Source organism: Lontra canadensis, unplaced genomic scaffold (assembly GCF_010015895.1).
Source record: "Lontra canadensis isolate GAN:19392208 unplaced genomic scaffold, GSC_riverotter_1.0 scaffold1, whole genome shotgun sequence".
In the NCBI taxonomy this organism is placed as follows: Eukaryota; Metazoa; Chordata; class Mammalia; order Carnivora; family Mustelidae; genus Lontra; species Lontra canadensis.
In genome coordinates, this window is record NW_022630995.1 from 85,984,721 (window position 1) to 85,996,739 (window position 12,019).

A 12,019-nucleotide genomic window follows, 5' to 3' on the forward strand; every position below is an offset into this window, starting at 1 on the left:
CCAGCATCATTTGTTGAAAGACTATTTTTCCCAATTGATGGTTTTGCATCTTTGTCAAAAGTCAATTTGGCAATAGATTTTGGGTTTATTTCTAGACTCTCAATTCTATCTGATTGATCTATATGTCCATCCTTAAGCCAGGACCACATGATCCCATGACCCTGAGATCATCATGACTTGAGCTGAAACCAAGGGTCATATGTTTAACCGACTGAGCCACCTGGTGTCCAAGGACCACACTTTCTTGATTACTACAGCTTTGTGATGGGTTTTACACTGAGGGAGTGTAAATCCTCCAACTTAGCTCTTTTTGTTTTAGCTTTTACATTTATATTTATAATTCTTCTTAAACTGATTTTTGTAAATGGTGTGAGGCAGGGGTCATTTTGCTTCCTCCTGGATATCCAGTTGCTCCAGAATAATTTGATGAAAAGACAAGCTTGAAAGGACTGGCGTTTTGCATGTTTTTTAATTTCTAACATGTTCTGAGAGCTTATTAAGTATGAGCCACTTTACATGCACTAGGTAATACAGTTCTCATAATATTATGAGGTATGTACATATTTAACCTATTAAAATGAAAAACAGATAAGTAACATACCAAATCTCAAAGCTAGTAAATAATAGATTTGTCTAACGCCAGAGTCCCATGCTATTAACTACTAAATAACAGTGCCTTCTGGCTGTCCCTCTACCCAATGTGATAGAGATTCACCTTCTCTCCTGCAGAATTTTCTGCTACATTTCCACTTCCAAGCCTTCTTGCCTTCTTCCAAGACTGTTTATATCCTTAAAATGGATATGCCCTTTTTCCCCCCAAGCATCAGAATCTCTGTTTATGGTTTCCTCTTTATACTAAGTTTAAATCACAACATATTACTGTATTAACGGAAAACTTATAGGGAATGTAGAGCAAAAGGAAAAAGTCATGGGCTATTTCAAACTTATTCAAACTTTCAAAGTCTGTGTTTAATTTATGTGAAAACAGTTTTCCCAGAAAAGACATGAAATTATTTAAACAAAACTAATCTACAAGCAAAAAGTTACATGAAACTGATCTCAAAATATTCAATTATATCACTTATATGTGGAACCTAAAAAACAAACCAAACAGAACAGGCAAAAACAGACCCATAAATACACAGAACACACTGGTGATTGCAGAGGGAAGGGGTGTAGGGAACGGGCAAAAAGGGGTGAAAGGGAGTAGGAGGTATAGGCTTCTAATTATGGAAGGAATAAGTCACATGGATGAAAGGAAGAGCATGAAGAATATAGTCAATGGTATTGTAATAACATTGTACGATGGCAGATGGTAGCTACACTTGTGATAAGCATAGCATAACATATAGAGTTGTCGAATCAGTATGCTGTACACCTGAAATGAATAGAATATTTTATATTTAATAAAATATGAACAAACAAATATTCAAGAAAAATGCTATTTCAGCATTTGAAGACTCTATTCCAAGTTCCAGCAGCAATTTAAAAAAAGTCTTAGCATTCCTAAGTTGGGAAAAGCTCCTAAATAATTATCTTGTAAAGATTAATTAATTACCATAAAATAAAAATGCAAACAAAAATCCCTCATCTTCTAAAAAGTTGAGTAACAGGCATGGTGAAATAGGTAATTTCAAAGGAAAAAAAAAAAAACTTTTCTTGGCATTGAATTGACACTCTGATTTTTGTTCTGCCATACATCAGCACCAGTGTTTTCCACAAACAGCTGTTTTATTATTGGATTTCCTAACAACTTTACTTGCCAGCTTAATGTTTCTTTAACTTTCTAAACGTGTAACAGAAGCACAGACACACTACTTTACTGGGTTTTGACATCAAAAGCACCCTTCTTTTCCTAGTATGATGTCTAGTCCTGTTTAAGGCATTTGGTCTAGAATACCAAGACATGCAATACTTTTCAGGAGTTGAATTTTTAAAAATATTAATATTTTCTGACAGGTATGATTAGCTTTCTTCATTATCAAAATGAACAGTTTGTATATTACCAGTCTTTCCCAATATAGCAGTCTAATCATATTCCATTACTTAAAAACCTTCAACTTGGAACATAAAAGTTTTTACTCCTTTGTCTGACACAGGATCCCCTTTTAAAAAATCAGCTCAGGTCATTTCACTCCTCTGCTCAAAATCTTGCAAAGCCTTCCCATTTCACTAGGAATGAAAATCAAGGTCCTAATAAGCCCTAATAATCTGCACTCCTCCCTCTTACCCTTCTTTTGTTTCCTACTACTCTATCCTCAAGCAGTCTGTAAGTCATGCTCCCTAAATTAGAGTTTCTGTTCTAGTTATTCCCTCTTTCTGCGATGTTCATCCCTGAGAAATCTGTTGCCTCACCACCTCTAAATATTTACTCAAATTTTCTCTTTTCAGTGAGGCCTACCATGGAGCACGCTATCTAATATCATGAACTCCACTTTTCCCTCTACACTTGGATTCCCTTTAACTGCTCTACTTCCTTTATTCCATAACACTTACCACTTTATAAAGTAGTACAAAGTTTAGGTATGTATTTATTATGTATGACCATCTCCCTCTGTTAGAATGTAATTCTCAGGAGGACAATTTTAGTCACTGAGGTATACCACGTACCAAGAATATTGTCTGACACACTGCTGACAATAAATATTTGGTGAGCACATGGTTTTCACCATAGTTGCTATCTTAACTTTAAGTACAAAACTGACAAGATTAAACAGAGGCCATTGTCAGTATTACTCCACCAAAATTTAAGTTCCAATCACCTTTACAGTTGACATAATTCCTATTTGGTACTGCCTTAATTGAGACCCTTTAATTGCTTCCAAAATGGTTCCTCCTTCACATGGTTGTCAGAATTATCTTTCCAAAACACAAACCCAATCAAAGTACTCCACTGCCTAAAATCATCTATTTATCTTAGAAAATAAAATCTTCACTCCTTAGTTTGACACAGGTGTCCCGTAATCGGACCTCAACATAATTTATGACTCATTTCCCACCTTTCCTTATATACCCTAAGATCTTGAGACACATTAGAACATACATTTATTTTCATATTTACACATGCTATATTCATATTTGAATATCCTACCCTTTCTTCACCTTGGCAAATGCTATATATTTTTCATGACCCAAGGCAAATGCCACATTTTTAAAATGTTATTTATTTATTTGAGAGAGAGAGGGAGAGAGAGGGAGGATGAATGGGGGAAGGAGCAGAGGGAGGAGAAGCAGATTCCCTGCTGAGCAGGGAGCCTCCTGCAGGGCTCCACATTTTTTTTTTTTTAAGATTTTATTTATTTATTTATTTATTTATTTATTTATTTATTTAGCAAAGATCACAAGTAGGCAGACAGGCAGCGGGGGAGGAAGCAGGCTCCCTGCTGAGCAGAGAGCCAGATACGGGGCTCCATCCCAGAACGCTGAGATTATGACCTGAGCCGAAAGCAGAGGCTTAACCCACTGAGCCACCCAGGTGCCCCAGGGCTCCACATTTTTGATACAACCTTCTCCATTGCCCCAGGAAGTAGTGCCTCCTTCCAGTGCTCATGCACTTCCCACACACATCTACTAAAGCACTTAGCGCCCGGAATTTAAAACTATATATGTCTGTGCCTTTCTCCTCTACTAATCTGTGGGTTCCTTACTTTTATTCATCTTTATCCTCTACACTCAGTTCCTTTAAAACTCACTCAGTAGCTGGCACAATATAAGACATGTGGAAAGCATTAAGTAAATTTAGTAGAATTAAGAATGCCAATGAATTTAATATTTTCCTAGACTAATTATTATTATTACTACTGTTTTACAATACAATTGGATTAGTAACAGCTATTTTTCAAGACTAAGTACTTTCTAGACCCAAGACCTAGGAATTGCAATCTGAGACTATAATAAAAAAACCATTTTACTAGAAGTTAATTTCCCAAATATAAGAGCCTAAATCACAAAGCGATGTAAAAGCAGGTTAACAGCAGGTTAATATTACTCAGACTTTTAATTGCCATAAGATCAAAACTGATTAAGGTTAGAATTTGGTTCTATATATTTGGTCACTATTCATTTCTGGGTCTCAGAAATCCTCTTAATATTAGTAGTAAAGATGAAGTAAATGTCCTTAAAACTCATCAAGAGCAACTTTCCTGGTGAGGTTAATGGCCTGAAAAATCAAAATACAACTAACCCTTAAAATCTAGGGGTTAGGGACAGGACTCTGACCACTGCACAACTGAAAATCCAAATGTAACTCTTGACTCCCTCAAAACTTAACTACACTTAACTACTAATAGCCTACTATCGTTTGGAAGCCTTACAGATAACAAAAACAGCGAATTAACACATATTTTATATGTTACATGTGTTATATGTTGTATTCTTACAATAATACCTTAAAAAAAATTTTTTTTCAGTATCTCTAGGCTACAAGTTTCAACAGGGAGTTTTTTCAAATTATGGCAAATCTCCAAAAAAAAAAAAAAAAAAAAAAATCCATGTATAAGTAGGCCCACACAGTTCAAATCCTTGTTGTTTAAGGGTCTACTGCATTATAGTTAAGTCAATGAACATTCTACTTAATTCACAAAATATCTTGAACTTGAATAATTTTAATTTCCACTGGGACTTTATACGGAAAAATCACTTCTAATTTTAGAATAAACTTACCTATTTTCCAGAATCCTAATATGTTGTTTATGATTACAAAGCTTGGGTGTCTGACTGGGATAGAATGTGAACCAGACAGGATGATGGTTTTGGAAAATGTGCCATGCTTCTACATACTTCATACAGTATGAACCGTGATTCAACAATGCGCTTTGCACATTTTTCTTGCCCTGCCTTCAAGGAGATAAGTGGGAAAAAAATTGGGCAAAAGTTAATGTTCCTCATAAATCCACTGCTGGAGAGTCCAGTATGGTTTTTGGAAAATAAAGTACTTACTCTGCAGAAGGTACCGCAGGAGGCATAAAAACAGTCCTGATGTGTAAGAAATTAGGGCTAGAAGTTTTAAGAGAATATCACCTCTTCATTTCTACCAGGAAGTGAGAGGTCCACCTCATTCTTCCCCACCCTCGGCCTGGTCCCTGACCAGATTCACGACTGGGAGAGTCAACAAGTCTGCCCCTCTGGGCAAGAATTTGCTTTGATTTACAGTAGTTATAGGCTTCTAAATCTCAGCAGTTAACTGAATCAACTGGATTATCGGGCTACTTTTTTTTTTCTTTTAAGATTTTATTTATTTATTTGACAGACAGAGATCACAAGTAGGCAGAGAGGCAGGCAGAGAGAGGAGGAAGCAGGCTCCCCGCGGAGCAGAGAGCCCGATGCGGGGCTCGATCCCAAAACCCCGGGATCATGACCCCAGCCAAAGGCAGAGGCTTTAAACCACTGAGCCACCCAGGCACCCCTATCAGGCTACTTCTGTCTGATTCATGACTATGGATTTATGCAGGATATGGCTGGAAAGCCGGCCAAATCTTGGGATTCAACCACAGGAATGGCTGAGGGTGAGAGTAGGGTAGAGGTCGGGGGGATAGGGGTCTGATCGTAATTATAATTGGAGCCAAAGTTCTTCCCGGCAAATAAATACTACAACATGGTTAAAAACTTTCGTATGCAGTGAATTTTGGTGCATCCCGACGCCCACACTGCCCCCTTGCCCAATTCCTTCCAGCCATTCGGCTACAGCGCCAGAATCCCTCCTGACCAGATAAGAGGGAAATGCTAAAGGCCAAGCCCCCGGCACTATGGAGGCGGAGAAATATCTAGCGGCCCTGGGGAAGGTCCGTCCCCTCCACCTCTGTTAATTCCAGCCGGATGGTAAGCCTAAACTGGACCAATTTACCCGGCCCGCCAGGCCCTGGACTCTCATCCTTTCCCGGGGTATGAAAAGGTCAAAAAAGCAAATAAAGGCTCTCATCGTCTGCACTAAAGACTTGGGAGTCGGTGGAAGCACCTCGTTACTAACCTCGCTCTTTTCTCCATCTTCACGCGAGGCTTCAGATCCCAGCTTCTCACCTGGCATTAAGACATCTAACCACCGGGACGAAACAGCCGCCTTCTCCGCCCGCATTTTGCGCATGTGCGAAGCGGAGCGAGCCTGCGGGTTGGGAGGTTTTGGTTGCTAAGATACCAGAGGGAAAGTTCTGCTTAACGGCAGGCTAAGGAAGACAGAGTGTTACTCTATTGGTAAAGAGGAGAGAGAGAGGGTGGGCTTCAAGGGCCCTCTTTTCTAACCATTGGGTAGAATAACTGTCAATCAGCAGGCAGGACTGGGTGGGCGGGGCTGCTTGAGGGGGTGGCGACAGAGGCCTTAGCAACGGTTTCTGAACTGTGTAGACTGCAGTTGGGCTGCGCGGCTGGCAGCTGGGAGGTCCCAGCTGGCCTCACTGGTTGGTGACATGGTGAGTGCCACGCCGTAACCCCTTGCGGGCCGAGGCTAGGGCTGAAGTTTCAGCCCGGAGCAAGGAAGGAATTTTGTTTGGTTTATGAAATGTGTTATTCGCCCCCTGATCCTCGAGTGTCATGTAGTAACCCTTCCTCTCGTGGCAAACTTAGAAGCATCCTGGCCGCGGCTTTACGGACGCAGGAGCGGGCCTCCAGTTCATTCGTTCTTTGTAGTCCCCACCAACCGCTGATACCAGCGCTCGGCGATCGGTTCCGTGACGGAAACAGAAACCACTGGTTAGCCAGAAAAGAACTGGATACAGAGAAGAAGAGGCTGAGAAACTGTTGGAGGGTCTAGGCCTCTAGGAAAGAGGTCCTGAGCTCCGAAAAAGCGGCCCCGGTTGGGAAGGTAAAGGTTCTGAGGGGTTGGAACTGCGCTCCTGTGCATCTGCAGTCCGGGGACCAAGAATCCGCCACTGCCGCCACGTGAGCCCGGAGACGAGGCGCTTAGGAACGTGATGTCCGGTTGCCATCTCGGCCGCCGCTGATTCTTAACCTGAAGCTGGAGATGGGATAGTGAAGTAAGGCTGCAAAATCCCAAGAGTAACTCTATGACCTTGCTTGTCAGCGGAAGATGGCACATAGCAGGAAGATGACTTCCACCTTACCTGGATGCTGATAATTGGCCCAATATTTATTCTTACTCCGATCCCTGGAGTAGTTTTTCACCTGAACAATGTAGTTTGTTTTGTTTTGTTTTGTTTTCCCATTACTCAGCTTCTGCAATATAGAAAAGTGCACTAAACGGTGGGAAAGGGTTTTGTTTCAATCAAACATATCCCACAAAATAAATTTTATTATGAGACATATAGGCCTAGATGAAAGGTGTGCCTTAGACATTACTTTTCAGATATACCAAGTAGGGCCAGTCGTGTTCGGACATAACATCTACCGTTGGAGCATGCGTGCCTTTGCCTCTTCTCTCTCTCAAAAAGCTCTAGTTTGAAGGAAGAACTTAAGTGGTAAAAAGAACCAGACTTTCCACCAAGATATTAATATCTAAAAGCATAAATGTTAGCAAAGGAAAAAGGGGAAAATTGCTGATGGTCGTTATGTAGTAGGGAATAGGGTTCTTCAATAGGCTTATTTATTTATCATCGATTATTCAGGTCTGCTAAGTTTTCCAGTTACATAGCTGTTCATGCACATATGTATTTATTACAGGCATCCAACTACTGCACAGGTTCAGACCAATGGAAGAAAAGAGCAGCAAAACTTGAACTGAATGAAACCCAAAAGCAAGAAATTAAAGAGGCCTTTGATTTATTTGATGTTGATGGGTCTGGAACCATAGATGTGAAAGAACTGAAGGTTTTGAAATTACTTCTAATTCTAAAATATTTTAAAAACCATTTACTTGTGGCAGTCTTTCGATCTTTAACAGCAGCTGTCTAAGAGCTTGTGATAAAATCTCTTCAGTGTGGACACCTACACCTTCAGTACACATACCTGCCTCATACTAATAATATAGTATCTCGTTAGGCATTTTATTCTTGTTTTATGAATGAGTACAGCAAAACTCAGGATGTGACAAAGACATATCCTATGGCACAGTAGGATTGCAACCTAGGCCTGCTGACTTGACTTTCTAGGTTTATGCCTAGTCCATAGTAAAAAAGAGAAAATCTAGTCATTAATAGGTAATTTAAGAGCTAGGAATGAGAATGTGGTATAATTTATTTGCTTCCTATTTCAGATTGCCATGCAAGCCTTAGGATTTGATCCAAAGAAAGAAGAAATTAAAAAAATGATAGCTGAAATCGACAAAGAAGGAATGGGCACCATTACTTTTGAAGATTTTTTTGCCATAATGAGTGTAAAAATGGTATAGTAGTGATTTTGTTTTTCAAATAAATACAAGCAATAGCCTTATACATTTTTTTGAACAATCAGAGGTTTCACAGAGGAAGAATTGGAACTAGGTTTTTCAAGATGGGTAGGATTTACATAGACAGGAATAGCAAGATTAAAGATGTTTTCAGGATAATAATGAAGACTGTCTCGTGTGGAGAAGGTTGTTAGGAAATAATAAGGATAGATGGCTGGATAGAGAGAATGGGGTCAGCATTTTGAAGCCTTGAACTCAGCAAACATCGAGAGAGCACTGGGTGAGACAAGCTCTGTGTTGTCTCAGAGCTTACATTTTTGATAATGGGTATCAGTTAACTGGTGTTAATAAGAGATACATTCTCTTTATCACCCTTGCCTCTTCCACTTTAACAAGCCCTGAGTATAGATACCTTGAGAGCAAATGTGAGAGCATTGGAATAATTGTTAAAAGTTATAGCAGTACAGTCAGAACTCCGTTACTTGGTACATTGCTGCTCTAGACCTCAAACACCCATAAGTCCAGTTTGATAGAATAAATGAAAGATCAATGACATTTAATTGCTTCTGTTTTTAAAGAGTGAAAAAAATGAAAAAGAAGAAATACTGAAGGCTTTCAAATTATTTGATGATGATGATACTGGAAGCATAACACTAAACAATATCAAGAGGGTTGCTAAGGAATTGGGGGAAAATTTAACAGATGATGAACTTAAGGTAATTTTTTACTTTTATAATTATAATTTATATATAATTTATAGTTATAGTCTTAAGTTGGACTCAAATACATTCAGAATAAAATTTGTGTATTTGAATAGTCATTTATGTCATTCTTCATTTTTAATGATTTCACATACCATATTTACATTTAATTTTACAGGAAATGCTTGATGAAGCTGATCGTGATAGGGATGGAGAGATAAATGAGGAAGAATTTTTGAGAATGATGAAAAGGACCACTCTTTATTAATACTTTTTTTAATTCCTTCTGGAAAGTTGTTAACAACTTCGTATTTGCTATATGGTTCTATCATATCTGAATGTATTATTAATTTTTAGTTTATATGCACAGATTGGTCTCTTGATGTCTAATCCATGTGAGAAGTTTCATGTTTCTACCAATCTTTTGTTAAATCCATAGCATCAAGAAACAAAATGTAATGATTTCTGTGAACCATGGATCCCAAAGCAGTATTAATTCCAACTGCTACTTTTAGAGTTCTAGGGTCTAAAGACTTAGAATTTTTTTAAGTTTAATGAAACTGACCCCACATCCAAATGAATTTTGCTAACAAGCAATTAGTTTCCCTATTATTTTCCTTTTGTGCAACTCTTTAAATCTGATAAATATTTGCTTTTTAATCAGTTATTCAGATATGTTAAGTATTAAATAAAATTGCCTAGCACTATATTATTTGCTAGTTTTTCTCTTATAAAGAAATTCAAAGCAGCACTGTACTATGTAGATTTTCCTATAAGTTTGACCCCTCATGTGAGCATTTAATACCTCTGCATGGGAGGTGCTAGGGATTTTACACATGTTATCTCAGTGTTACAACTTAGAAGCTGGTGGTATTAGCTCCATTTTACTACATAGGAGAAAACTAAAGTTCAGAGAACTTAAAAATTGCCCAGTTGTTCATAGATAATAAATAAAACATGGATAAATCTTGGATCGTTATGCTTCACTATGCAGCTTCCCTATAGAAAACAAAAATCTCAGGATAACTTAAATATATATTTTCTAACTCATTTAATATTATGACTCTTATAATTTAACTTTGTTTTTGTTTTGTTTTGTTTTGTTTTATGAAAGAACCAAACTGTTGGGAAAAGCAGTCTCAAGATACAGTCTTTTGATCTCCCACTGGGTCACACAAGACTGGGCCTTGGGCCTGGAATACTTCCTTACCGAGAGAGTGTCTCTACAGCTTATGCTGGAATTGTCTGTGAATATCTTTCCATTTCAGACTCCATGTGTACTTTTTTCTGCTTAAAGATGTGTATAATATGGTGCCTGTGTGTGTGTGTGTGTGTGTGTGTGTGTGTAATATGACACCTGGCAAACCCCACTTTGGAAACGGGATGTCCCCTTAAAAGAGGGTGAGGTCCTGCTGCACAACAAGATGGCTATTCACAGGACACTTGCCCTATACCGGCTTCTGGGAGGGACCTGCTGGCCATGGAAACCTACATTCACTACGGAAACTGATACTGCTCTGTCTCTTCCCTATATGAGTGAAACATTGTTCCAACCAGTAGTTGACTGCATTGTTTCTTTGCAATTAAACTGATAGCAAGATTCAGTGGAAGAAGCCCTCAGGTTTCTGCCCCTGATAATAGGCAACAGATGCCACTTGCTGGCATACAAACTCTTCCAAAGTAATGGTCCTTGGAGCAAGAAAGGATTATAGAAAATGTAACTTTAATTGCCCCACCTAGTACATTTTTAGCTCAACTGAAAGGAAGACTCAAGGTTTGTCAACAGGGGAAGTTTTTTTTGTTCGTTTGTTTTTCAGTTGAAACTAGAATGGCATATGTGCTTATGCTCAAGTGTTTCACAGTATCTTTAATTCCTAATTATGCAGCATTTCCTTCTAGGCTAAGATAACTATTAAACATGCTTCATATGTGAAAATTACGACCTTTAAGTTGCTAAATGATTTATATTTTTAAGTGGGTTGTATGCTTAAAAATACACATGATCAAGGTCAAAGAGTTCTGAATAGAAATCTCCTCATTCAATCCCAGTTCTCCCCAGGACAGAATGTCCTTTATCACTACCTCTATTTAACATTATACAGAATTGCTAGCCAGTACATTAAGGCAAGAAACAGAAAAAGAGACCAGAAAGGAAGAAATAAAATTCTTTTTATTCGCAAATGACATCATATATACATATTATATACATATTATATATATACATATGGAATAGCCCAAAGAATTCAGAGATTCCTGGATGCAAAATTGTTGCACATACTAATATAAGCACAATTTTATTTTTACAAACCAGGTATGAGTAATTAGAAAATGAAATTTAAAAGACTAGTAATAGTATTAAAAATATAAAAATCTTATAACTGAATCTAATGATTCAGGTCTTCAACATCAAAAACTAGAAGAGTACTAAGAAAAAAAGACTGGGGTGCCTGGGTGGCTCAGTGGGTTAAAGCCTCTGCCTTCAGCTTGGGTCATGATCCTGGGGTCCTGGGATCGAGCCCCGCATCGGGCTCTCTGCTCAGCGAGGAGCCTGCTTCTCCCTCTCTCTCTGCCTGCCTCTCTGCCTACTTGTGATCTCTGTTTGTGAAATAAATAAATCTTTAAAAAAAAAAAAAGACAAATAAATGGAGGAATATTATGTTCATGGATTGGAAAACTGAATATTATAGAGATGTCAATTCTCCTTTTATTAATCTATAGCTTATAGTGCAATAAAAATCCTAGCCTATGTGAAACTTGACAAGCTTATTCTAAAATTTATATGGAAATCCGAGGGACCAATACAGACTCGAACAAAGTTAGAGGCCAGCTTGCCTGACTATCAAGATTTATTATAGGGTCATAGCAATTATAATAGTGTGGTTTTAACTGGGATAGATTAATGGACCAATGGCTCAGTGGGTTAAAGCCTCTGCCTTCGGCTTGGGTCATGATCCCAGGGTCGAGCCCCACATCGGGCTCTCTGCTCAACGGGCAGCCTGCTTCCCTTCCTCTCTCTCTGCCTGCCTCTCTGCCTACTTGTGTCTAC

General features: G+C 38.5%; 2 protein-coding genes across 9 annotated transcripts in view; one reads left to right on the top strand and one right to left on the bottom strand.

Annotated features, from left to right (window-relative positions):
• BBS12 (Bardet-Biedl syndrome 12) overlaps positions 1–6,021 on the bottom strand; it is a 30,266-nt gene extending 24,245 nt beyond the window's left edge. For 4 of the 8 annotated variants that reach the window (XR_004382749.1, XR_004382747.1, XR_004382752.1 and 1 more), the window contains exon 1: positions 5,954–6,021. The gene's annotated coding sequence lies outside the window, so the exon portion shown is untranslated. Of the gene's footprint in view, positions 1–4,662; positions 4,837–5,953 lie in introns of all 8 variants that reach the window. The other 4 variants (XR_004382751.1, XR_004382748.1, XM_032858201.1 and 1 more) reach the window with 2 other exon arrangements.
• Positions 6,022–6,409: 388 nt separating this feature from the next.
• LOC116868140 (centrin-4-like) lies at positions 6,410–10,031 on the top strand. Its single transcript, XM_032858250.1, is given in 5 exon segments — positions 6,410–6,793; positions 7,609–7,755; positions 8,141–8,269; positions 8,851–8,988; positions 9,152–10,031. Coding segments are annotated over 5 exon segments (807 nt in total). The 5' UTR covers positions 6,410–6,490; the 3' UTR covers positions 9,242–10,031.
• Positions 10,032–12,019: the final 1,988 nt, after the last annotated feature.